At 59.9% G+C, this 26,683-nt stretch overlaps 1 protein-coding gene across 1 annotated transcript; it reads left to right on the top strand.

Moving 5' to 3' along the window:
- Window positions 1–6,732: 6,732 nt before the first annotated feature.
- ONECUT3 (one cut homeobox 3) lies at window positions 6,733–26,262 on the top strand. The gene is made up of 2 exons (XM_020870324.2): window positions 6,733–7,918; window positions 25,139–26,262. The coding sequence occupies exons 1-2, from the start codon at window positions 6,733–6,735 to the stop codon at window positions 25,429–25,431; spliced, it is 1,479 nt and encodes a 492-aa protein (XP_020725983.2). The 3' UTR covers window positions 25,432–26,262.
- Window positions 26,263–26,683: the final 421 nt, after the last annotated feature.

Below are 26,683 nucleotides of genomic sequence, written 5' to 3' on the forward strand. Positions count from 1 at the left end.
AGGGGATGCCCCCAAAGTGCAGGCTGAACAGTCTCTTCCAGTCTCCTCGCCGTCGCCCCCCACGTGCCAGGGTTTGAGGGAGCCCTGGGGTCCCTGGGATTGTCCAAAGGACTGGGATTGTCTGAAGGACCCCCCACACCCCACAAATTCCTCTAGGACTTCAGCACTGCAGCCAAGACCCACTCTATCCCTCACTGGACACACTGATGCGTCCACAACAGCGCACGCTGGGCACACACTGGGACTCGGCCCAGGGTCGGCTCATGGGCTGGGAGCCTTTGGCACCCCCAGACCAGCCTTCTGCCTGTTTCCTCATCTGAAAAATGGGGGTGTTAGCCTTGCTCCCTCAGAGTCTCACCTCCCCAGTGGGCAGCAGGCATTGTGGAGGATGGTCAGGCAGGTAGAACCAGGTTCTGCTGGGCACATGACTCCCCCAGAGTTGGGGCCCCCCACCCCCACATCTGGGGAGGGAGGAAGGAGGCAGCAGATGACTGAAGGGAGGAGAAAACAGTTTCCTTCCAGCCCAGTGGCCCCATGTGACTCACCTGCTGGGCTCAGGAACAAACAGCTCTTCCCCCACACCTCGCTGCCCTGGCGGGAGGGGAGCCATTCAACCCCCAATACATCCAGGAGGATGTGTCTTTGTGTAGACTGGGACTGGAAGGATTGTTCTAAAGGCCACTGGGACCCCTGCCTGCTGGGCTCCCAACCCAGGACAGAAAGCCCAACCCCACTTAGCCTGGCCTTCAAGGCCTGGTTTTGACATCCACCCCCTCCCGTCAGATCCCAGCTTATCTCCTTGACTTACTTAACAAATATTTCCTTGATCAAGGCCTGTGAGCTAACGCCAGCCTCCTGCCACTGCTCCATCCCCTTTTACCCCAAATTATTATAAGGGGTCTTTTCATCCCTAGACTAACCTTACCTGACAAACTCCTGCACATCCTACAAAACCCAGCCTCAAGGTCCTCTCCTCCAGGAAGTCTGCGCCCTCCTCCCAGTCCTGACCTCAGGTGCCTGAGTGACTATGTAGTCTTTGTCTCCCCTTCCCAAGTACAGAAGCTAACCTGGAGGGTGGGGCTGCCCAGAGGGATTTGTTAAATCAGGTGAATGCCAGATCCCTTCCTCCACCCCTGACTTGCAGATTCCGCTCCGTGGGGCGTGCACCCTTCTCAGCATCAGTGTCCCTCTGAAGTCTCCCGAGTTCCCTCAGCCCAAAGGGGTGCAGGCAAAGGACACAGACCTGGAAGGCAGAAAGGAGGAAGGGGGTGGACAGCCGTGGGGAATGGGGCGGAGCCCCCCTGCCTCCCTTCCCCCTTCCTGGCAGGGCGGAAAGGGCAAGGGTGTGTTCAGATAAATGGCACATTAATGGGGCGCCAGGCCAGGGCGAGGCTCGCTTGCCGGATGCTGGGGGTTACCCACGGGGCGGGGCCTCGCACCCTCCCAAAGTGGGAGGGCCGGAGTCTTCCCTACCAGCTGGGGCCTCCTTCTCCGCGTCTGGAAAGTGGGTGCTCTCCCAGGCGGGTGCTCCCCACCCCCGCATCTGTCGTCTTGTCCTGGGCTCTGGGGACCCAGGGCAGGACCCTCCCGGGGGTCGAAGCTGGCATGCTGGGGCTCAGCATAGCCAGGGCCATGACTGGACTCCGGCCGAGGTGGCTCCCGAAGGCGCCCCCAGGAGCAACTCCGCTGCAGCCCGGCCCGGATCCCGAGCTTGGGGCTTCCCGGAACGCACCCACTGCGCCCCGCGCCACCCGCCACTCCGAGATCCACCGGCCGGCTTTCTGCAAGGAAGAAAGCGTTGTGGGTTAAATATATACACATTTACATTAGTCTTCAAAGGAGAGACCCTGCCGGGAAGGGCCAGAGGGCGCCCAGGGCCGCCCGGGGACGTGGGGGCGGGAGGACCGCTCGCTCCTGTCAAGACCCGAGCTTGGCCGCGGGGGTGGTTCTGCCCGTCGCGAGCGGGCGCCGAATGCGGGTTTCGTTGCTGCGGGGAAATCGGCGGCCTGAGGTGCCCGGGCCCACGCGGTCAGCCGAGGCAGCTAGCGGGGCGCCCTCTCCACCATCCTCTGGAGGTAGCCGCCCGCGCCCTGCCTGGTTTGGCCTCAGTTTCCCCGACTGCAAACCGCAGAACAGGCTCCAAGTTTCCTCACTACCAGGGTTTCGGGGGGATGTGATCGCGATGGAGAGGAGTGACTGGGGGTTCGGGCCTGACGGGCGGATTCGTGCCCTCAGTCCCTTCTGGCTGCGTCTCCACCTGGGTCTCTCCGTGTTTACGAGGCTGGAGTCCGAAACTCCGGCCAGCAGCCCAGCTCCCGGACCTGCACGCGATCCCCGGCGCGCAGAGGGAGCGAAGGCAGGCGGAGGAGGCGGCAAGAGCGCGGGCCGACCCAGGGCGCCCTGCGAATCCCGAGCTCCCGAGGATCACTGTCCAGACCTGAGCGGCCCCAAGCTACACAATCCGGGCGCCCGCGCGCCAGTCGGGGCCTGGCTGCGACCACCCACCCAGAGTCGTAGAGGTGGGGGTGGAACACTCTCCGTTCTCTGCGCCTGGAACTCCTGAGCCCGCGGAGGCCGAGCTGCTGGGGCAGGCGGAAGAGGACGCGGGGCCCCAGGGAAGCCCCTGCCAGCCGCGGACTCCCAGCCCCGGTGCCCCGGTGCCCCGGTGCAAACAAGCGCGGTGTTTGCAGAGAGCGCGGCGGGCGGCGTGGCCCGAGAGCGATGAGGATTCGATGGAGCCGCGCGGCACGGCGGGGGCAACCGAGCCGGGGCGGGCTCGGGGATCGATCGGGCGCAGCTGTCGCCGACACGCCCGCGGGAGCATCCACTCGGCGGGCCAGCACGACCGGGCGTCCCGCGACCGTGGGCAGGAACCTTGGACCTTCTGTCCGCCAGCGGCGAAACCCCAACGTCGTGGAGCCCCAGATTCGGTGCTGAGATGTCCCCACACCCAACCTCGGTTCGAGAGTGGGATCTTCGGGGCGCCATGCGCCCAGTGTGGCCGGGACCCCCAGACGGAGGAGAACAGTCTAGCACCCTCCCCGCACCCCCCAATCTAAATAAAATCCTCCGACCCGGCCCCAACGAAGGCACAGAGTCAGGCGGAGCACGCGGGCCCAGCCAGGTGTACACGGCCAGAATTTGCGGGCGTCTGCCGGTTTGGGGGTCCGTACCGGGGGCTGACAAGGGTCTCTGGCTTGGGCAGGACTGGAGGGAGATGTGGATCGCCACTATTTATTTAAACCTCGCTCTAATAAAATGGAAGAACACACAGCAGTTGGTGAGTTTCATTTCCATGGGGGACAAATTCAATCACAGAATCAGCCACCAACAGTGGAGGGGCCCAGGGGAAGCACAGAAAGGGAAGACTTTTGAGTATAATACCCACCCACCCACATATTTTTAGCTGCCATCGCAAGCTAAAACCACAAGGAACTCAGCCTGTCCAAGAAGACAGGAGATGGCCGATTCTGATTCTAGCTGTGGTAGAGGTGGGCAGTAACCCTGGCTGGAACCTGGGAAGAAGGCTGGGTTCCCCCAGAGTGGGGAGGAAATCTGAGCCCCAGCTAAGCCTCCCAGCCACTGGATGGACCCTGCAAGCCCTCAGGTTAGCCAGATGTGAGGTTTGCTTCTCAGCTTCTCCCAGGCTGTGAACAGAGAGGGTGGGCATGGATCAAGGCAGCGCAGCCTGGGTTGAGACACCTCCAGGTGCAGACCTGGGTTCCAGGGGTCAAACTCCAATTTTCTTGGAGGGGATACTGAGGCCAGACAACCTCTGCCACTTGGCCAAGGTCTGGGCAGGGTCTAGTATCAGGGGTCGCCCTGCCCCCATCCAGCCCACCCTCCCCCAACCCGCAATTTGCCTAATGACTGAAGATCGATCAGGGCCCCAGCCACCGGCCGGTCCGCGGCCAGTTCAATTCTATTTTACTAATTACTAAAAGGCTGCTGGTGGGGGAAGCCCATTCTGGGGTTCCAGGGGGCTCCCCACTCTCTCTGGAGGGTGGCAAATTTTCGCTCAGTCTCCCAAGGGGAACATAGTCTCTGCAGGTGCGGAATCCCGCCTCTGGGGGTGTCGGAGTGTCCAGGCTGATTGGGAGGCTCCATGTACTTGGGGGACGAGGCTGGTCCCCCCACCAGAAGCCCCGGCCCAGAGGAGACCTTAAGAGTGTCCCGAGGCAGTGGAGGGGAGGGGACCCCTTCATCTCAAAGTGGCTGGTCGGCCTCTTTCAAAATGGATGCTTTCCTTATTATAACAGTCACACAAGCTTGTTATGAAATTGAAAATGATAATCAAGCTGGAGGAAATATACAAAGATGGAGGTAAAAGGCTGCATGCTCCCGACCCCCACGGAGCACCCCTTAGTTGACTTTGGGGGTAATTCCTCCATCTCTGCTTTCCCACCCATAGAGACCCCACCCCCACAGCGCCCCCCACCCCCAGGCCTGATTTGAGCTTCCTGGGCCTGGGATGCAATCATTTTATGAAGGCTGATTGATTTTTAGATCCTACGATTATTTTTAATTATCTGTGATTGTTGGCAAGTGAGACAGTAGCGGGGGGGCACGGGTGGCTGGAGCCGGGCAGAGCCAGAACCCACCTCCCAGACTTGGAATCTGCATGGGGAGGGGTTAGTCAGTTGCTCAGACCTGTCCCACTCTGCCGCCTCTGTTTTCCTACCTGGAAGATGGGTGTCCCTGAAATTCTATGTAAATCCTGAATTGAAAATTCAGTGGACCAGGACCTGAGGGCAGTGTTGGCACTTGGATAAAAACCCAAACAGCCACAACCGCCACTCTCCACCTTGGACCTGAGGTGGATGCTGAACAGAGGCACAACTTCCCCTCCGGGCTTGGTAAAGCAAGAGTGTGTGCCTGGTGAACAGTAAGTGGCTACTAAATGCTGAGTCCTAAGCACAGGCACTGGGAGGCAGTGTTTTTTTTAGTGCCCTGTTCCACCCTAGGACATGGCTCAGGCCATTCTACTGTCTGATCCCCACCCCCCACCCCCGCCATGCAAGCTGGGGGTCAGATCATCTTGGTCCCTCAACCTCCTTGCACTGGTGCACTGGGAGACAGCCCACCCCCTCCCCACTATGGTGGACAGCAAAGATGTGCCGGCTCTCAGGGGGGGCAGGCAGGAAGGCACCCTCCCCTCCTCTCAACCCCCATCCCAGTCAGGGAAAAGGAAACTGAGATATAGGAGCCACCACACAGGCACCAAGTCCAGTGGCGGTTCCCAGAATCAAACCTCCAATCCTGCTGAAGGTGGTGAGACAGCGACATGCCCCATGGTGTGCATGGAGGGGGAGCTCCCTGACAGGGCCTTCTCAGCCCTCCACCCACAGTTTAGAGTCCTGGCCCTCCCTGCTGAGGTGGGGGCTCCTGGGGGACTCCATCACAGACCTTACTAGCCCTACCCTTCTCCTCCCTCTTTGGGAAAAGGCAATGGTTATCCTCTGGGCAGGAAGAAGGGGTAGGGCTGGTTTTGGGAATCCCTCCTTGCCCCACACTCTGCTCTCCAGTTGGGGGCGCCTTTTGGGGTCTGACTTGGTCACTCTGGACTCCCCTTCCTGACCTGCATCTCATTCCCACAACGGGATCACGGTGGTGGGGGAGAGGTCTCTGAGTATGGAAGGCTCCCTCATTTATCCCAGTTCCAGGGGTCCCTGGGCCTCACTTGTCTCCAGGTGGTGAGGGAAAGGAGCATCTTCCCTCCTCTCACCCCAAAGAGAAGCCCCAGTGAGAGGGTGGAGTCTGACCAGGGGATTCCTGGGACGCAAAGAGGATGTGTGTGTATCAGGCCTGCCTGATCTGAAGGGGGACAGAGGTTCTTTCAGAGTCACCCCCAAGCTGCTCCCACGCTGGATATGGAGGCAACTAGAAGGACCTGGAAATAGGAACAGCCTTTGGCATCCCTCAGGCAGGGTGCTCCAGTGTACAGCTGGGGAAACTGAGGGCCCAGTGCCTACACATGGAAGCAGATCCAGACACTCGGAGACACAGGCTGGGAATCAGCCTGAGGACCTTCCTTTCAGCACCCTCCTGCCAGAGAGAACTTTGGGGGCATGATGTGACTCCCGACCTGTGCAAGGAGAGAGGGAGGTTTGGGAGCAGAGGGCCCACCTCCTAGGGATCTGCGTGAGTAGACAGCAACACCTGGATCACAGGCCCCCACTGAGTCACACTCCGGTGCACTTCCTAACGATGGACTCACAGGTGCCAGGGAGGAAAGTAATCTTCATGACCCTTGGGAGAGACAGAGAATCTGAGCCCCAGAGACGAGGTCCGCAGCCTCGGTGGAGTGTCTGTCCTCGACCTCCGTCCATTGTCCCCAGGTACCACTGATCCCCAGGGGGCACGGTGGAGGCAGTGGCAGGGTGTCTGGCAGAAGCCCGGAGTCTAACCCACTCCGGCCAGCCTGGCGCTCCAGGGGGCCAGGGCGGGCGGAGAGCTAGGCGGCGGGAGGCGGCGGCGAGGGGAGCCGGTGGGCGGGGGCGCTGACGTCAGACCCGGGCCCGGGCGCCGGCGGCCGCTCCCCCGCCACATCCTGGTGGCCGCGCTCGCAGCCGGGCCGGGCCGTACGCCGCGCAGCCGGGCAGCCTCGCGCGCAGCCACCGGGGAGCGGGCGGGGGCCATGCGGCGGCCTTGAGCGCGCCGGGCCGGCGCCGAAGAGCGCGCGCGGCGGGCGGGCGGCCGAGCCGGCGAGGAGTCCGCGCGCGGCGGCCGAGCATGGAGCTGAGCCTGGAGAGCCTGGGGGGCCTGCACGGCGTGGCCCACGCGCAGGCGGGCGAGCTGCTAAGCCCGAGCCACGCGCGCTCGGCAGCGGCTCAGCACCGCGGCCTGGTGGCGCCCGGGCGCCCCGGTCTAGTGGCCGGCATGGCGAGCCTGCTGGACGGCGGCGGCGGCGGCGGCGGTGGGGGCGCCGGGGGCGCGGGCGGCTCGAGCGGCGCGGGCGGCGGCGCTGACTTCCGCGGGGAGCTGGCGGGCCCACTGCACCCGGCCATGGGTATGGCCTGCGAGGCTCCGGGCCTGGGCGGCACCTACACGACGCTCACGCCGCTGCAGCACCTGCCTCCGCTCGCAGCCGTGGCGGACAAGTTCCACCAGCATGCGGCGGCCGCAGCCGTAGCCGGAGCGCACGGCGGCCACCCCCATTCGCACCCGCACCCGGCCGCCGCGCCGCCCCCGCCGCCCCCGCCGCAGCGCCTGGCGGCCAGCGTGAGCGGCAGCTTTACCCTCATGCGCGACGAGCGCGCGGCGCTCGCCTCCGTGGGCCACCTCTACGGGCCCTACGGCAAGGAGCTGCCCGCCATGGGGTCGCCGCTGTCGCCGCTGCCCAATGCATTGCCGCCCGCGCTCCACGGCGCCCCGCAGCCCCCGCCGCCGCCGCCACCCCCGCCGCTGGCCGCCTACGGCGCGCCGGGCCACCTGGCCGGGGACAAGCTGCTGCCGCCCGCCGCCTTCGAGCCGCACGCCGCGCTGCTGGGTCGCGCGGAGGACGCGCTGGCCCGCGGGCTGTCCGGAGGCGGCGGCAGCGGCGGCGGAGCAGGCGGCGGGAGCACCGCGGGGCTGCTGGCGCCGCTGGGCGGGCTGGCAGCGGCTGGAGCGCACGGGTCTCACGCGGGCGGCGGCGGCCCGGCCGCGGGCGGCGGTGGCCCCGGGGCGGGCGCGGCGGCGGAGGAGATCAACACCAAGGAGGTGGCGCAGCGCATCACGGCGGAGCTGAAGCGCTACAGCATCCCGCAGGCCATCTTCGCGCAGCGCATCCTGTGCCGCTCGCAGGGCACGCTCTCCGACCTGCTGCGCAACCCCAAGCCCTGGAGCAAGCTCAAATCGGGCCGTGAGACCTTCCGCAGGATGTGGAAGTGGCTGCAGGAGCCCGAGTTCCAGCGCATGTCGGCGCTGCGCCTGGCAGGTAGGAGCTCAGCGCGCACCGCCCGACCCTAGGGGTCCTGCTTCGGGGGGCTCCCTAGCACCAGGCAGCGCGTCGGCGGAGAGCCCCGGCCCCCTCCCCATTCGGTGGCCTGGCACTCCGCCGCCCGCTAGGGACCCCCTTGCAGGAGGTGAGAGCGCGATCTTCGCCCCTGCCTGTCCGTACCGTCACCAAAAGGGGGTAAAGGACTGTGCCGCCGTTCCTCCCCTACAGGAGTCTACACTCCCGCTCAGTCCCTCCAGGAACTGGGAGTGGGGTCCCTGGGTCCCTTCAGACTGCTGGAGGATCCGCAAGCTGCCAGCAGGGTCCTCATTGTGTGCGATGTGTACGTGTATGTGTGTGGCGGGTAGGGGGTGTGACCCAGACGTGCCGCCGCTCTCAGCTCGGAGTGCCACCCCCTCCCCCCGAACGGCCTCGCTGCGCCTCCCGCTCCGAGGGCAGAGTGTAGGAACCGTGCACCGAACACCGGCGCCTCCGCAGCCAGAGCCGGGCCCGCGCTCAGCCCCCGGCCCCAGCGCGCGCTTCTTTGTAGCTGGGCCTCCGCGATCGATAGCCCCCTCCCCCCTCCGGCCGCTGGCAAAGGTCACTCGAGAACGGGCGGGGGAGGGGCGGCCCCGGGGACCCGCGGCCCGGAGGCCTTCACACCCCAGCCGCCCGGCCGCCCTCCCCGCGCAGTTGCTCCTGGCTCGAGTGCGCGCACCGAACCCGTCTCTCTTTTCCATTTTGTGTTTCTCTCATTTCTACTCTCTCTTTCGGGGCAAACTGGTATGTGTTTCTTTGCTCGATCCACGTTTTCCTCCCTGTCTCATTCTTCCTCCTCCTCTCTGTCCTGCTCCCTCTCTACCTCTCTCTGCCTCCTCATCTTACTCCCACTGATGCTCATTGACCCCCTTCTCCCTCCCAGATGACAAGAGCAGGGTCCACACCTGCCCCCAGCCAGCCGGCACCCAGGACCCCTTCTGCTGAGTGGGGGGGGGGGTGCAGGAGAGCCCCCACTCTCACCGTGGTGGCCTGGCTTGGGTGGGGGGGTCTTTTCCTGGCCACTCCGGGGAGGGGCTGAAGCCGCCCCAGCCATGGGGACAATAGCAGCCCCAGGCACCTGATCGATCGCTTCTGTGCACAGGGGCGAGTGGGGCTGGTTGGAGCTGGCTAACTCAACCAGCCGACCCTGGAGCAGGGAGGATGGGAGGGATTTGGCTGTGTCTGCAGCCTTCTGCTGTGAAGACTGGGGTGCCAGTGGGGGGTGGAGAGGGGTCCGTGTTATTTGCTTCCCTCCCCCAGGCAACCTGGACAACCTGGGGGCCCTGCACCTACATGCGTGCCTCAGTTTCCCCTCTGCAGAGCGAGGTGATTGAGCCTCCGATAGGCTTCCTTCATCCTCCACGTTGGGGAATAAATCCTTCTTTCATGTGGCAGGTGACCAAGTGCATGGGGAGGTTGCCATGAAATGTTAGAAATGGTGTCAGGAACCTGGATGGTCTTGTTTGAGGACAGGATCCACTCTGTCCTGCCCCACCCCCCTCGTGACACGTGCAGTGACACAGGTATGTTCACAGGAGACACTCAAGCACACCAATGCACAGTCATGGCCTGCCATGTGTGCGTGATGCAGGTGACATTAGGGAGCAGGCCAAAGGCAGAGTTCTGACACCACACATACTAAGCGGCCCTTGTCGAATGGGGTCACTGGTGAGGTCTGACTTACCGCCACTCCCTCCACCTTTGGCCTCCTCCCCAGAGCATGTGTTTCGGGGACATTGTGTCTGACACATGTGTACGCAAAGGACACACACCAGTTTCCTTTTTTTTTATTCCACTGTCACAGCATGTAAGAAACAGAACCCATTTGTGGCATTCGAATGGCACATTTCCGGGCCATCCAAGAGATTGATCAGGGCGTCGTAGAACAGCAAACCTCAGTGGAGAAGTCCCCGTGGGGGTGCTGCTGTGGGAGAGCAGCGCCTAGTGGCAGGGCAGGGGGGCGGGCTTGCATCCCAGCCGGCCCTCCCTGACTTCTGTGGCAGCAGAGAGCCTCCTCGCCTCTTTGAGCCTCGGTTTCCCCATCTGGACTGGGACTCAGAATAGCGACCGTCTGGGGGCCCCTAGGGGAAATGCAGGGGATGAGGCAGGACCTGGCACAGGCTCAGATCCAGGGGACACCGAACCGCAACACCCGACCTGTTGCCGCTGTTTCCCCAGGCCCCTGCCCACTCTGTGACCCTGCCACCCGCCTGGTCCGCGCACCGGGCCCTGGGCACCTGACGCACCTTGGGCGCGCTCAGGACCGCGTCCAGAGCGCGGGGCTGGGCTTAGAATGTTAGAAGTGGCTGGGCCGTGGGGTAATTAGGAGCCGACTGGCCGAGAGGCCTTTAGTTCCGGTCGCTGCGCAAATGAAAAGCGGTTAAGTGGCGGCAAATCGCAGCGGTTAGGGGGAGGCGGCCTGGCTCATTCCTCCCCCACGCGCCGCCCCGCACGCGACAGCCTAAGGCGCCTCCAGGCCGCCGACCCGCACAGTCCGACCCCGGCAGGCCGCACTCACCGCCCTTCCTGCTCCCTAGTCCCCATCCTGAGCCCAGCGAAAGCCGCCCGCCATCCCCGGACCTACTGGCAGCTCCGCGCCCCAGGCCCGCTCCCGCGCGCTTGCGGGCCTCTGTCTCCGGCCTCGCTTCTAGGCCCAGCAGCTGTGGGCGTCCCGTCGGGGTGTCCTCCCCACCGCCCGGGACCAGGAGGCGGTAAGGACGGAAAAAGGCACACGCAGAGACAGACAGAAAGACACAGAGGTAGGTAGGGAGAGACAGAGTGGCAAAAACAAAGTGAGAAAGGCAAAGAGACAAAGAGGCAGAAAAGGAGACGGGAAACTGGAGGTGAGGGCTCCCAGCGGCCGCTCCTCAGCTGGGGTCACTCGTCTGGAACCTGATGGCTCCCAGCTCCTCCACCTCTCTCCCTCCCCAGGAATGAGGGACCGTTTAAGCCAGTTCAGATCATGAACCCACTTTACAGACCACCGAGCCAGGGCTGAAAGGGACGCACTTGCCGAAGCTGCACTGCAGGGAGACGTGGAGCCGGCAGTCCTCTGGCGTTGAGGACTGAAGGAGGATTTCTTTCTTTTGAAGCACCCAAGAAATCTGGCCAGGTAGACCTCAGGGTTCCGCCACTCCGTTGCTCCCAGACCTGTCTGTTCTTTGTGACTCAGTTTACCCATCTGTAAAATGTGTGCATTGGGGGAGACAGGCTCTGGGTCTGAATTCTGAGATTCTGGGGACGGCCTATCCTGCAAGGTCCCAACCCCTGGTGGGGTCTCACCTTGCTCCACCCCCAGGGTCCTTAGAGTCCCGCAGCTTCCCAGCCGCCACCTCTTCGAAGCCCTCCCTTCGAAGACTCCATCTCAAACGGTAATTACCGGAGAGGGGCTGGGGGAGGGGCTGACGGACTCCTCTGCGGGGGCGGGGTGGTCGATGAATTCGAATTACCGGCTCTAATTCATCACCGCCGCCTGGTCGATAACTTCGGCCGTCTTCAAATATTGTTTAAATTGCAACTCCGGAGGAAAAGTATTTTTTGTAACTGATCAGAAAATATATATAAAATATCAGATGGTGGCGATTGAAGGAAGGGCCCCCTCCTCCTGGCTCACTAATGAGCCCGGAACCAAGAATCCCTGAAGGATGAGGGAGACAGCTGGTGGGGGAAACTGAGGCAGGGAGGGAGCCATTTCTGGAGCTGAAGGGGGTGGGCACAGTGAGGGTAGTGACCGGTGGCTGGGAGTCTGGCGGGGGATGGTGATGGAAGGGGAAAAGACACACCAACTGCCCCTCCCCCCAGACTAGGACATGCCTGTCCCCCACCCATCCTGTATCCACCATCAGGTGTTGAAAAGCTGGCGGGCAGGTGGGGTGGGGGCTTTCCTAGGTTGACGAGACTCAACTCAGAGGTCTACTCTGGGAGGACCACTACCTGTCCCCCATAAATGCTCTGCCCACCCCCCCCAAAGGCCAATGTACCTTCTGTAAAACTTGACCTTGAACCAACCACAAGGGCCCACACCCCTTACTGACCCTTTAGGAAAGACATCCCAGCTGAGAACTGGCCTCACCTGGGTTCTATGACTAACTCATCCTGGGCAAGGGTCTGAGTCTCAGTTTCCTCATCTGAGAAATGGACAGAATCAAGTGCCACCTCCGAGGTGCTTGTTGAGGTTTTTCTTATCAACCTGTTCCCCCCCACCACCACCAGAACCCCTGAGGACACATTCACAGAACATGCACCCTGAGGCCACATTGCTTACTCACCCTCACCTGCTCACACCCACATCTCCTAGTCTGTAGGGAAGACCCAGGTCTTCCTGGGCAGCCTGTGCTTCGTGGAACCCACAGAGAGTGGGCAGGGGAGCTGGAAGGGGGTCTGGGACCCAGTGGGGACACTGCAGACCCCCTCCAGAGAAACAGGGAGTAGGGGGAGACTGTCTGGTGCTGTGGGTACCAGAGCCTTGTGGGTCTGGGTACAATCCCCAGGGGCCTTCACACCAGCCCCCCATTCTAGAACACAAGCCCCAAGTGGGGTGGTGCCAGCTCCCTGCCCAGGTTCCGCGATTCTGGCTGTCAGATGGGGAGGGGCTGTCTGGGGTGCCCAGAGCCCTCCCTCTCCCCTAGGAATAAGGGACTGTTTAAGCCAGTTCAGATAATGAGCCCACTTTACAGACCACCAAGAAAAGGCTGAAAGGGATGCACTTGCCGAAGCCTCACAAGCAGGGAGATGTGGAGCCGGCAGTAAGTGGGGCTTGAGAGGCTCAGGCTCCTATCCCACTCAGGGCCCAGCAGAGACAAAGGCTGGGAGGGGAGCTCAGCAGACTGAGGCCAGGACTAGGAGGAAGGCTCTCCAGGTTACATCCAGGTCCAACTTACAAACACTTGGGTGATGCTTGGGCCAGGAGAGACGGCCTGTACTTTCCTCCTGACACAGAGTTGGACAGACTCCTGTGCCCACGGGACGCCCCCCCCCCCCCCCAGGGACCACCAAAGACCCTCGAGGGGGGAGGGGGTTGAGGTCGAGTCCCAGTGTCCTCCTGCTGCACACAGAGCCACCTGCTTCTGCTCCTCCTGGCTGCCGGCCCTCAGGGGGAATTTGGGGCACTGAATGTCCAGCTTCCCTGGACCCCAGGTCGGAGAACTTCTTCTTGCCTGAGAGACTGGACGGTCACCCCCACGTGGCAGAGAAGCACACAGAGGTACTGGAGCTGTGCTTTGGCTTCTTTATTCTGAAGTCTCCTTAGCTGAAAATCGTAGGGCTCACCAAGACAAGGCCATTTTCCCCACCCCCGACGCCCCGCCCCCTATCAATTATCACTCTAGTCGGAGCAACCCACCTCTGGCCGCCTCCTCCTCCACTCTGGTCTCCAGGCTCCACCCCCTCCCCTGGAGTCCTCTCCGCAGCTGGAGGGGGCTCACCATTCCTCTTAAAAAACCATGCCTGGTCGCTCCCCAGATCCCAGAAGTGGCGGCAACTTTCTGTTCTGCCTCAGGGCGGGTGGAAACACCAAGGACAAAGGCTGGGAGGCGGGAAGCCAGAGCTGCTGTAAGGATGGAGGCCGGGCCCCTACGGCTGGAGTCTTTGTGTGTAGCAGCGAGCTCGGCTTAACCAGGGCAGCTCAGGCTGGTTTGAATCAAGTTTTTAATTAAATATGGCCCTTGATCAATAAGGAAGGCTGTGCTCCTAGGGGAGGGGAAAAGCTGGTCTGGAGCCAGGACCAGCCTGGGAGAACCATCTGACTTTGGGGTGTCCTGGGGCACCTGCGGCCTCAGTTTCCCCTCGGCCAAATAGGTGTGGATGTGAGTGGGGCCGGTATGCGGATGGGGCCAGGATGTGGGTGGGGTCCAGGATGAGGGTGGGGCAGGGTCCCTCCTGCCGCTGTTGTCTTGCCGTGTGGACTGTTGTGGGGGTGGGCGAGGGGCTTAGACCTAAAGTATCACATGCACAAAGCCACAGAGTGGCAGAAGGAAACAGACCAGTAGGGCGTCCATGACTGGCGCGGGCCGCGTGAGAGAAAGGACGGAAGTGTAGACGTGCCCGGGACGCCTTGTAGACGCGCATGGGGAACTTAAGCGGAGATGCAAAGGAAAGGGGATGTGAGGGTAGGTCCTCACGGGACACGAGTAGGCGCCCACGTCCACGCTAGGACAAGAGAGCGCAGTCTCCGGCTCAAGTCGGGTCTGGCGATCGGAGGCAGCACCAGGCGCTGGGGGTGTGGGGAAGTACCCGCTTCTCTCTCCTGAAACTGCTGCGAGCGGCCAGGAATTATTCCTGGACCCCCAGTTGGGCCGCCTGACCACTTCTCCACACCCGCTTCCAGGCAATTGCTGTCCGACCTTACTCCCTAGTGCTGGGGGGTTGGGAGAAGGTCGCGTCCGCGAGCGGTGACGGGGTGGACAATTGGGGGCCTGGTGCGGATACAGCAGGGTTCATGCTTCTCTACGAAGTCGAGCGCATCCGCGCGCGCCCTGGGGAGGATGTCAGTGCCTTGGTTCCCACTGTCCCAGGCCGCCGCCGCCCTGCAGTGCCGGCCAAGCCCCGGAGTGCAAAACCCGGGCCGCCGCGTTCCGCCGTTCTGTCCCCGGCGGACGTAGAATCTCCCAAACCCGAAAGGATCTAGCGTGTACCTGCCTTCCACAGCTCGGCGGGAGGTGGACGCGCGCGGCCCAGTGTAAGGAGACCGGAACACTGGCACTGCACACCCGCGGCGTCCCAGCAGGGTCACCGTCGGCGCTTGCATCCCACCTCTGGGGGGGTGGGTGGTGAATCACATCTCACTCAGGGGTAGCCGTATCTGGGTTCTCCTCCCTCCCGGCCCAACCCAGGGCGGCGTCTGACTTGGCGCGCTCCGCTGTGCGCTCGCTTGGAACGTCGGGTCGCTGCACCTGGAACGCAAACGGTTCAGCGCGGGGGACAAGGGGCGCTCCCAGAGAGGCAGGCACGGGCCGGCGGCAGCTCGGGCCCGTGACCGTGGACTAGGCGTGTCCCCTGAGCACTTCCGTTTCCCCAAATGGAGACTAGAATCCGCAGTCGGCTGGAGCACAAAGCGGATAAAGAAAAAAGCTCCTGTGCGCTGGGGAACCTCGACAAAGACCCTGCTCGCTCCCTCCGCCTGCCTTCTGCCTCCCCAGCCTGTTCTTTTTAAAAAATGTTGTTTTGTTTTTGTTTTTTTCCAAACAGCGGACACATTCGCCAAGTCCTCCTTTCTATAAATTCCAGTCTCTATTTCTCCTTCTAAAGAGAGGTGACACTTAATACAGCACCCCTAACGCACGTTTTCTTTTTCCTCTTTTAAAAAAAATACCACCGAAAGACCACCCACCCCCTCTCCCCTGCAGTTCTCCTGTGCTTCTGCTTCCTGCCACGGAACATCCACATCAGGGAAGAGAACGCCTCGGGGGCCCTTTTGCCAGCTGCGTAATATTCTCTTTGGCCGTTCCCTCCTTTCTTCAACCTCCTCCCCGCCCGGTGGACAGCTGGGAGGTTTCAGGTGGTTTGCGGTCGGCCCCAGGCCGCAGCGCGCACGTGCACCGCCACCATTTCGCTTGTGAGTTTATCTGTGGCTGAGTTTCCCAATCACCGAGATGCTGGCTTCCCCTACCCCTCCCTTTTCTGCGCTTCCCCCCACCCCTCCCTTTTGTGCGCTGGCCTCTCTACGCTTTTTCTTATCACCGGTTCCTTTCCTGTCATCTTTTTCAAATCCATTTCCAACTGCTGGCCGCTGTGACTGTTAACAGTTTTTTTCTTTTTTTTTTTTAAATAAAAGCTCTGTGTGCGCACTGATGCGGTTTGCTCCCCCCAGCCCTCCCCCGTAGTGCCTGAATGGGGAGGGGGTTAAAGGCGTGAGAGTTGCCCCTGGACACCCCCAGCGTCCCCCACCACAGGCGTTGCAACCACCAGATGGAGCCCCCCCTTACCCCCCACCCCACCAGGGGCAGCCCAGAGTCCAGTGGAAATGCTCATTTCTCTGATAAGTCTTTGAAAGGCTCAGAACTAATTTGAAAATGCGGCCATTAAAATCCCATCGGGGAAGGAAAGGGGGGAGGGATCGAGGGAGGGGGGGAGGGAGGGAGGCTGGGCGACAGCCAAGGTGGTTCAGATGCTGGGAGATGGGAGGTGTGGACCTGGCGGGCAGGGGAGGAGAGGACGGAAGGAGCGGGTGTGGAGAGCCGAGATGCATCTGAGACAGAGGGGGCTGTTGAGGCTTCCAGAGGGTCCTCGGTTTCCCTGGAGATGACTCCACCCCCCATCCATGATAACCTCTTACTGGGGCCGGCAGGGATGGAGGGTGTGGATAAAGAGGATGGAGTTATGAATGTGCTCAGCTCCCCTCCTAGTGGCTCACTGTGTGACCTTGGGCAAGTCACTCACTATCTGTGGCCAGGGGAGGCCAGCGGGGGATGCTGAAGGCAGACAGCCCAGTGGGGACAAGCCACCAGGTGGGTGTATCAATGTGCCCCACATCTGGGGCTGGGCAGCTGGTGGCCCGGGCGGGATGTGTCGCCAAGGAAACCAGTCATCATCCCAGCCGGGGACTTGGCTCCGTATTGAATTGTCTGCTCCAAGAAGCTGAGCTGAGCTCAAAAGGTGGCCAAAGGGAGGGGACAGCGAATCCAGCTCCTGCTCCCACACCCCAACCTGTGCCCAGGTAGATGGACACTGTGGGGTACAGGCTTACAGGGCCAGGGAGTCAGGGGGCAGACAAGAGCAACTCTTTGGGGACCTTGAACACAGCGCAGAGTGTAACACAGGGACTGAGACAACGCTCCTGGGTCGCTGATTTTGGGGGCCACCGTCTGGCTGTTGTCCTCTCCTGTCAAACCCAGCCTTTCTTGGGGGGTGTCACCCTCCTAGTGTGACCCTGGCTCCTGCCTCGTCTCCCTGGGCTTCACTGCGCCTCTCCCCTGTTGTCCCCAGATGTCATGCTCGGCCTCCTATTTCACCCTCCATGCCCAGATCTGTTCCCACCCAGCCAGCCTCAGGTCTTCCCCTACAAATAGCCCACCCGCACCCCCTTCCACCCCTGCTGCACATCGGGGCAGCCATGGGTCTCCCTGTATCTCTGATTGTTTGGCTGGCATGTCATCACATCAGATCGCGGTTCCGTCAGGCGGAGGCTGCATCCATCTTACTCGCTGCTTTCCCCAGCAAAGCTTTCCAAACAGCACACACAGTAGGCGCTTAATAGGTGTGTGGGGCTAGTGAAAGGAGGAGGGACGGCCGCAGGCCACTCTGGCCTGCGTTTGGACTGCTGTACGGTGGGACCCCCACCTCCATGGACGGATGGGGACATCAGGACCAGGGGCGTAAACCACGGATTGTATGCGAAGGGCCACTTGGCCCCCAGAGCCTGCTGACCAGGAAGGAGAGGGTGGCAGTGGGGGAGGGGAGGCAGCTAGCAATCCCATGACAAGAGCAGACAAGAGCGACCCTAGGATCTCGGCGGCCCATCCTGCATTCTGTACTCAGACCCCATGGGCTCAGGGCCACCCACACTGGCTGTCACACCCAGAAGTCACATGATGCCCTTCACACAGCACCCTCCATCTGATGTCCACGCTGTGGCCCCTACACCCCCCAGGCCAGCTGTAAGCCCAGGTCACGCTGAGGTCTGCTGGCCCCTGGGTCTTCCCCTACTGCCCACTGACCAACCACATCCTCTGAGCCTTCCCACACTGTCCCTCCCATCCACCCATCACACCCACGGCTCTGCCTACCATCAAAGGTCACTTGCTGTCACTCACACTTGGGGTCTGCTCTGCATGGACACCTCCCCAGTGCAGCAAAGCGCAGGCCCTGTGCATCTTCACACAGGCACACCCAACAGACAGGGACAGACAGCCCATGTGGTCAGCTGGCTGGGCTAGGGATGGCCCTGGACAGGCATAGCGGGGCCACTCATTCTCCAGGTCACCCTGGTGGACCACAGCGGGCCTCTGGAGGAGGAAATGGAAGGAGGAGGGAGAGGATGAGGGAGGAAGATGCTGAGGAACCTGAAGGGGAGGGGGAGACTGGCGGGAGAAGGGGAATGCAGGGAGGAGAGAAGGAGAGGGGGTGTCTGGGGAGAAGGAGGGGGAAGGCGGCAGGTGTAGGTCAGATGGGAGCTAACAGGTGCAACCCCAGCTCACCCCAGTGGGGGCCTGGTTCTCGCCATCCACTAAGGGGGGTGACTGAATCCAGGGCCCTAGCTTCTCCCTGGCTGACTGCAGACAGGGCGCTCCTGGGGTCCCACTACCTTACCTGGCCCTCCAGGGCAGTGGCCACGAGGTCTCCCTGTGCAGGGTCTTCCAGTCTGGGCTGGTCCCCCACCACCCACAGTGGGAGGGGCGTCAGTCAGTGGACAGACACAGCCGGCCCACAGCCTCCTGTGGATCCACTCTGTGCTGGACATCAGAGGACTCCCAGGGAAGGGAATTGGGGCTCTGCTGAGGGTGAGGGGAAGAGTTTCCTGGGGCAAGGGCCACAGAGGCTGGGCCTTAAGGGATGTGTAGGAGTTCTTTGGCTGAGGCAGCCCTACTCCGAACCTTGGCCTCTCCATCTCTCCCTTCTCCAGGAAGATTCCTGGGAAGGTGCTGAGGCTTGAGGCATGTCCTGAGGTGGGGAGGCACTTCACAGCTGCACTGCAAATGGGGGCTGGAACCTAGCCCCTCCCCTGCACCCCCAGATGGGAGCTGAGAGTCTCAGCTCAGTGCCATTACCCTATTCAGGACTTTCCCAGCTAAACCCGTTCGCAGAGCCTGGCAAGGCGGGGCTCATGACTAAGACCATTTTCCATGTGAGGAAACAGGCTCAGAGGTGGGCACCCAGCAGTAACCCACGGACTCCTGGAGGTGAGCAACTTCCTAGAACGGCAGGAGGCGGGAGGGACAGAGGTGCTGTGGGAGCAAGCCTCAGAGGGTCTGAAATGAAGGGGAACTTGAGGGTGACCCCCACTCACTTCCCCTTGCCGTCACCGCCCTTATGCGGCCCAGCCTGGCTGACCCTGCTCCCTGGACCCCCGCCCTGTGCTGGGGCGGAGACCACTGCCTCCTGCCGGTCACAGCGGGAAACTCGGGCTGGACCAACAGAAAGGCCCACCCTTAGCCCGTTAGGGGCGCCCTAGGAGCGGGCTAATTTGGAAAGGGGCCTCTTTTGTCTCCCCTTGGATCTCCTCCGGGACTCCAGGAGCCAGCCCCAGAGCCCCCTCATCCCTGGACTCCAGAATGACTGACAGCAATGAGGTGGGGACCCTGGATGCTCTAAGATCATGGAATCTGGCTCCAAATATCAGATTCTCCGTCCCTGAGGTCATGGAGGGTGGAGAGGAGAGAAAGTTGGAGCCAGAACCCTCATTCCCTGAGAGAATGGTAAATACTGTCAGGGGGAAAGGAAGAAAAAAGCTGAGCAGGGAGAGTTTGCAGAATTAAATTGGAGAAGGGGGTCAGGATGGTCCTCGCAGGTGAGATGAGAGCTGTGAGGGAAGACGAGAAAGAGACGAGGGAGCCATGCAGAAACGTGGGGAAGAGCAATGCAGGCAGAGGTGGCAGCCAGTTGCAAAGGCCTGAGGTTGGACTGTGCCAGGGGTGAAACCAGTGTGGCTGCGAAGCTGTGAGCTGAGTCGGGGCAGCAGGAGGACATGAGAACAGAGAGACAGTGGGGATAAGGGGCTGAATGAGATGAGGAGGGGGCGGATAGCTGATGGTACACTGAAAAATGTTTGAAGGAGGCAGAGGGTCCCAGTTTTGCAGTTGAGACTGAAGCTGGCCTTGTAAAGGAACGGACTCCCCCAGGGTCCCAGAGAGACAACCCCCCCCCCCCAAGTCCCACAAGCCAGCCCAGCTGGCTCCTCCTGTGCTGTCATGGCAACCATGGTTAGTGGTGTGGGCCTGAGTCTGGAGCCCCCCCCCCCCCCCCCCGCGTCCCCCCACCACAAGCCAGGAAGCCCTGGTAAGGGGACTGGGCTATGTACTCCCTGTGCGAGTCACATACAAAGGTGAGCCCTATGATGGGGTTTGATGGTACAAGTGAGGATATTGGAGGAGACAGTTGTGGAGGTGATAAAATGGATGGTGTTAGGAGTGCAGGTGGAGGAAATGATGAGAGCAGAGGTGGTGTTGATGGGGTGATGGAGGTAGACTGTGGACGGAGGTGGTGGTGTTATAGGTGGTGGTAATGGTGGAGGAGGAGGTGATGCTGGTAGAATTACTGGTGGAGCCGGAGGTGATGCTGGTAGAATTACTGGTGGAGCCGGAGGTGATGCTGGTAGAATTGGTGAAGGTGGAAGTAATGGAGGTGATGATGGTAGATGGACACCATGGTGGTGGAGATGAGGTGAGGGCAGAAGAGGCAGCGATGGTGGAAGCGATGCAGGCGGAGGAGATGGTGATGGAAGAGGTGACAGAAACAGAGGTGATGGAGGGCATGATGACATATAAGTGACTCTGATGGGGGAGGAAGAAAAGGAGGTGGAAGAGTCCCAGGGGGAGCAGGTGATGGTGGAGGGGATGGCGGAGGAGGCTTTGTAGGCACTCCACAGTGGTGGTCCCCAGGGGAGATCATTGTGGGGGAGGTGGCCCTACAAGTGGCAGGGCAGCGTCTGGAGGCCGTGGGCGAGGCGGCCCCAGGCTGCCCCACCCAGCGGTCCGTCTTCCCCAGGGCTACTTCCTGGTCAGTCCTCTCACAGCCTCTGTGTTCACTTCTGTGAAAGGGGCCCATTCCATGTCCTCTCCTCCTCCTGGGGCTACCTCCAGGGACTGCAGCAGTTTGGGGGCTGGACTGGGGTGATCCTGAGTGCTGGAAGGGATACTGGTGGGCGTAGGAGGCCGCTCTGGGCCGCCTCCCCCACCCGCACTGACATCCCCGCGGGGCCAGGGACCTACAGGCCGGCGCCGCTGGGGGCTGTGGGGGAAGAAGCAGTGACAAAAGCTGCTCGCGGTAAACAGCTCCGACTGGAGCCCGGATCGATCCGGGCTGTGAGGAGCTGTAATTAGATTGAACGCCCGGGAAGAGGGGGGAGAGCGGAGCCTCTTTTTGCTGTGATCGACAAAATGCGAAGTTTTTTCACGACTCTGCTGTGGCTGGCCCCTCCCCCAGCCTCTGCCTCTGAGGCCCCCACTGGCTCTGGATTGGAGAAGAGGGAGGTGGGTGAGAAAGAGGTGACCCCCTCCCACCTGCCAGTCAATCCTGGCTCCTGTCCTGTCCCTGCCAGGACTTGCTGGGTGACTTTGGGGAAGTGGCTTACCTTCTCTGAGTAAGAAAGAATATCCTTGCCTTATGGAATTATCTTAAGGATGAAAAAAAAACAGCACATGGAAGGCCCTGGACGTGTAAAGCTCTTGCAGGCTTTCTGAAAAGTGTTTGTCTCTCTGCCCTTCCTATAAATGCATGTTGAATTTGTGAGAACAATTCTGAGTGAGTGAATGAAAACATGAGTGAATGAATGAATTGAAGGTCACAACAGGTGGCAAGAAGGTAAAGGCCTGGGCTGTTTTGACTCTTCCCTGGTGTTGCTGCCTGAGATCCAGCTTTTCCTTAAAAGAATGGGGATGTGGCCTCTTCTTGTGAGCTTCACAAGCTGGCCAGTTCCAAGGAGATGAGAGGTCAAGGTGGTTCCTGGTGCTTCCTTTCCATGTTTCTTTCTTTGAAAATTAATACTTATTTTTAATTGAAGGATAATTGCTTTACAATATTGCATTGGTTTCTGCCATACAGCAACATGAATCAGCCATAGGTATGCATATGTCCCCTCCCTCCGGAACCTCTCTCCCATCAAAGTTTCTTTATGCAGACAAAATGAACAAATGTTCCCTCTCCCCACTTTGTATAAAAAATGCTGTATACAAAATTCTCCCCACTTTGTATACAAAAAAACAATGTACAAAATGTACATTGTTCATCTCCTAGGTTTTATCTCATATAGTACTAGGATTGCTGTCTCCTTTCTTGTACAGCTGTTTGTTCTTCCAGGAATTTATGGTTGCCTATCACAAGCTCTCCCATATCCTTCAACAAAATGCAAAACTAACACCTGTTAGGACATCTCCCCTTTCTGCTTCTGTTGGTGCACCAGCTCTGATCTGGGGCTGACCTCATGTCCTTGATGCCTTTGTCCTGCTTTCAGGGTCTCCCTTCTTCGTATGGGATACCTCTTTTCCTTTCTTCTAGGTTGAATCACATTTCCTGAATCCTACATCTTCCTTTTTTTTATTTACTTCCTCATGTTGATGAAACATGCCCTCTAATAGCTTTCTGAGAAAAGAGTACGCAAAAGTCAACTTTTGGAGACCTTGAATGTCTGACTATATCTTTAGTTTACCTTCATGCTTGAGTTTGACTGGGCACACAATTCTAGCTGAATATAGATTTTGCTCAGAATTTTGAAGGCATTGTTCCACTGGCTCCTAGCTTTTGAGAAGCCTAAAGCCACTCTGATTCTTAGTTCTCCAAATGGCAGGTGGCTTTCCTCTCTGGGAGCATTTATCTTCTTTTCACCCTGGGTCCCTGACATTTCACAAGGGTGAGCCTCAGGGAGTCTTTCTTCATTCATTGAGCTGAGCATTTCATGAGCTCTTTTAAACTGAATTCTCATGTCTTCCAACTGCTTCTCAGGTGGTGCAGTGGTAAAAAAATATCTGCCTGCCAATGCAGGAGACACAAGAGGTGCAGAGAATCCCATGGACAGAGGAGCCTGGCGGGCTACAGTCCATGGGGTCATAAAGAGTAAGAGATGACTGAACACACACACACACACACACACACACACACACACACACATTATTCTAATCATATTGATATAATTTGTTTGGGCTTCCCTTTCTCTAGTTTTGGATGACTTCTTGCTCAAATGACAAACCTGCACATTCATCCTCAGATTTTATCATCTTTCCCTCATTTTCCATCTGCATCCACTTGTATTTCCAGGGATATTTGCTTTATGTTCCAATTCTTCTTCTTCTTCTTCTTTTTTTTTTTTTTAACTTTTTGGCCATGCCACATGGCTTGTGGAATCTTAGTTCCCCAACCAGGGAATGAGCCCGGGCCCTTGGTGGTGAAAGCAGAGTCCTAACCACTGGACTGCCAGGGAAGTTCCTATGTCTCAATTCTTACATTGACTTTATTCCTGCTATAATATACTTAAATTCTAAGAGCATTGTCTGTCCCTTTCATGGTCCTTTCTATTGAACAGCATCCGGTTCTTGTTTCATGGATACAGTATTCTTCTCTTACCCCTCCCAGAATCTGACTTCTAATTGCACCTGTCTTATCTGTTTCTTCTGAGAGCATCACCCTCCAGTCCTCCTCCCATTTTTATCACTTTCTCTCTCTCTCCTTCATTAGAGGCTTTTTCTGAAAAGTCCAGTAACCTCTGCCTGCCACTCTTATTTAATTATGAAACCTGAAACAGCCAATTAGAAGCACTGTGTGTTACAGGTCAGAAGAAGCCAGAGAAGGAAGTGGTGCATCAGTTCAAACAGAGCGGGGGAGCTTGGGGGGGAGAGGGGGAGCTGTCATCACTGAGAAATGAGCCACAGCACAGGGGACATTCATTTATTTTTTACAGACGTGTGTGGACATTGATCTGGCATGTCATCTGGTTCAGACTGTTCTGGAACCAAAAAAAGCCAGCTTGGTATGTGGTCCCAGCAGGCCACCAGGGCTGGCAGCAGAGATCTGCTAGTACAGCCTGTGCCACCAGCCATTCTGGGAGTGACTGAGTGGCTGGGGCAAGTGGTTCGTGGGAAGGCAGGATGGGGCGGTGTCCACCACCCACTGTCCCTGACTGGTGTGTGGACAAGAAATTGAGACCCTGATGAAGTTTTTGCTGATGTCGCCAGTCCTCAGGTGGAGGTAGCCAGCTTTAGCTGGTGAAGATCATGTTTTCCACCCACTGGCCGCACAGTATTGAGGGGAGGGGCCCGCTTTGGAGCTGGTGCAGGGGGGAGCATGACCATAGTCTCCACCCTAGCTCTACCACTCTGAGATGCTGCCACTTCTCCTTTGCAAGCTTCCACCCACCACAGGGGGCTTCCCAAGTGGCTCAGTGGTAAAGAATCTGCCTGCAATGCAGGAGATACAGGCAAACAAGAGTTCGATCCCTGGGTCGGGAAGATCCCCTGGAGAAGGAAATGGAAACCCAGTCCAGTATTCTTGTCTGGAGAATCCCATGGACAGAGGAACCTGGAGGGCTACAGTCCATAGTGTCGAGAAGAGCTGGACACGACTGAAGTAACTTAGCACACAAGCACTGACCATAGGGCGCCCTCCAATGCCTTCCCCATCATCTGGGCCACGTGGCTCTGGCAGAGGGAGGGTTGGTCTTGCAATTCCCCCTCTCCAGAAGTTCCCTGGGGGACCTGAGGCATGCCAGGCCTTGGTCTCAGCCTGCTGGTGGAGGGAGGCCAGAGTAGGGGCTCAGAGATCAGAATGAGACCAAGTAGATGACCATGTTAGCTGGATTCTGGATCCCTAAGCTGATAAGGCCTCAGGTCACCAGGGAAGGAGGCTTGGATTGTCACCTGTCTTCTGAGAACCTAGTTGCCCCATCATTCCAGGGGGATGTATGTTCCTGGGGTTTGTGATCCCAACCTCCCCCACCCCACACACACACACACCCAGCAAAGAGGTACTAATTAACCAGTTCTTTCACTCAGCTCTACACTGAGCCAAATAACTCACATGTAGAAATTCCGGGTCATTTCCCCCAACATCCCCCAGGTGTGGGCTGCAGGAGGGAGGGAGGGCAGAAAGCCACCAACATTAGTTGTACTCTTGAGGTCAGGATTCATGGGGGTGAGGGGCAGTTTGGGGACATGAGGCTGGGAGGGGGTCAGAATGCAGAAAGGGTATGGGAGGGCGTGACGACCCGTGCCTGTGGAAGTGTGCTCACACTATGTCCCCTTCTTTGTCTCCCCTACCCCCCCATCTGCCTCCTTTGTCTGTTTCCCGCCCACCACTGTCTGCCCCCCCTCTCCTAACATTACTCGTGGTCTCTATCGACCTACCACCTTCTTGCTGCCTCCTGCTCTCTTTGTCCCCTTGTCTTTTTGGCCCTGTCCCCGTGTCGTCTCTCCATCTCTCGTTTCCCGCATTTCTGTTTCCTGATGTCTCGGTGCTCCGGGACACGTGGCCTGTCTTCTCCCGTCCGGCCGCGCGGTGGCGCCGCGTCCCTCTCGCCCGCCCGCCCGCGCTCGCCCGCAGCCTGCAAGCGGAAGGAGCAGGAGCAGCAGAAAGAGCGCGCGCTGCAGCCCAAAAAGCAGCGCCTGGTGTTCACCGACCTGCAGCGGCGCACTCTCATCGCCATCTTCAAGGAGAACAAGCGGCCCTCTAAGGAGATGCAGGTCACCATCTCGCAGCAGCTCGGCCTGGAGCTCAACACCGTCAGCAATTTCTTCATGAACGCGCGGCGCCGCTGCATGAACCGCTGGGCCGAGGAGCCCGGAGCTGCCCCCGGGGGCCCCGCCGGCGCTGCCGCCACCTTCTCCAAGGCCTGAGGCGCCCCGGCTGCGCGCCCTCCCAGCCTCCACGGCCCGGGCGCTGCCTGCCCCCGAACCCACGTCCCCCCGTCCCCCCACTCCCACCCTGCCGGCCCGGAGACCTGCCCCAGGGCGCACCTGGAGGGGCTGCCGTCCGGGCCCCAACACCCAGGGAAGGGACGCAGCACACCCCCAGCCCAAGTGCACAAAAAGGGTCCCCCCTCCCTCCGTCCCCATCCCCTTCAGGCCAAAGGAAGCCCTCCACCCCACCCCACCCCACCCCCGAGAGGGAAAGGGGTGACAGAAAGGAGCGCCCCGGCTCCCTTCAATTCAGGACGCCCGGGGGTCCTCGAGGAAAACCAGGGCTCACGTGTCGTCCCGAAAGCGGGTCAAGAAGCACATACTAGAAACAGAAACCGGGTAATTTCAAAAAGGAATTTAAAGAATAGCCACTCCTTCGCCAGCTCCCGCCCGCAGGAGGGAGGCAGGAAGGCTTCGTCTCCAGCGGTGCCCCACGGACCCTCCCCCAGAACTCAGCTCTTCCGAAGTCGCCAAAGCCCACGTGGAGCTGGATGCTCACGCCGCCCCCTCCCCCCACCAAGACCACCCCCGGTCCGCCGGCAGAACTGCCCCCACAGCCAAGAACCCAGCCGCCCCTCCCGACGGCCAGGGTTCCTTGTGCCAAGAATTGCCTGCCTTAACGTCTGGGGAGGGGCGTGCCTGCAGCGGCTACCGGTGAGTTCCCATCCCCACCCAGTCCCGGACCGGAAGGGACGGCAGCTCAAACAAGCGGGTAATTCCAGAGGCCTCTGTCCCAGCATCCCTCTGTCCGGGATGCACTTTACCGCTACGCACCTTGATGAATGATACGGGGAGAGACAGACCCCAGGCAGCGGAAGAAAACAACCAGATTCCACAGAGATGCGGGCCCCGGGAGGGCAGGGGCGCACCTGAGCTCCTGAGCTCTGGTGTCGCGGCGCCACTCTCGGCTCGGAATCTTCTGGAACCCGCCCCACCTGCCAGCGCTCCGGGCTGCGGCGCTGGGCCTGCAAGGGCGCACCTGTGCTCCTGCCTTTTCTCCAGAGAGAGAAAGAAGAGGATGAACAAGGTGGAATCTGCTTGTTCTGATTTTTGCCAAAAGAAAAAAAAAGACAAAGGGGAAGGAAGGGTCAGAAACGAAGATAAGCACGCCTCCTCCCCACTCCCCCCTCCTCCAGGTGACCTCCAGGATTGGCCGGCAGCTGGATCCCAAGAGCCTGCTCCCCCCCCC

The sequence above is a fragment of the Odocoileus virginianus genome, chromosome 3 (genome assembly GCF_023699985.2).
Source record: "Odocoileus virginianus isolate 20LAN1187 ecotype Illinois chromosome 3, Ovbor_1.2, whole genome shotgun sequence".
Classification (NCBI taxonomy): Eukaryota; Metazoa; Chordata; class Mammalia; order Artiodactyla; family Cervidae; genus Odocoileus; species Odocoileus virginianus.

Coding starts and splice junctions, on each gene's coding strand:
- ONECUT3 (XM_020870324.2), top strand. CDS start 6,733: ATGGAGCTGAGCCTGGAGAGCCTGGGGGGCCTGCACGGCGTGGCCCAC. Junction 7,919..25,138: donor GTCGGCGCTGCGCCTGGCAG/GTAGGAGCTCAG, acceptor GCTCGCCCGCAG/CCTGCAAGCGGAAGGAGCAG.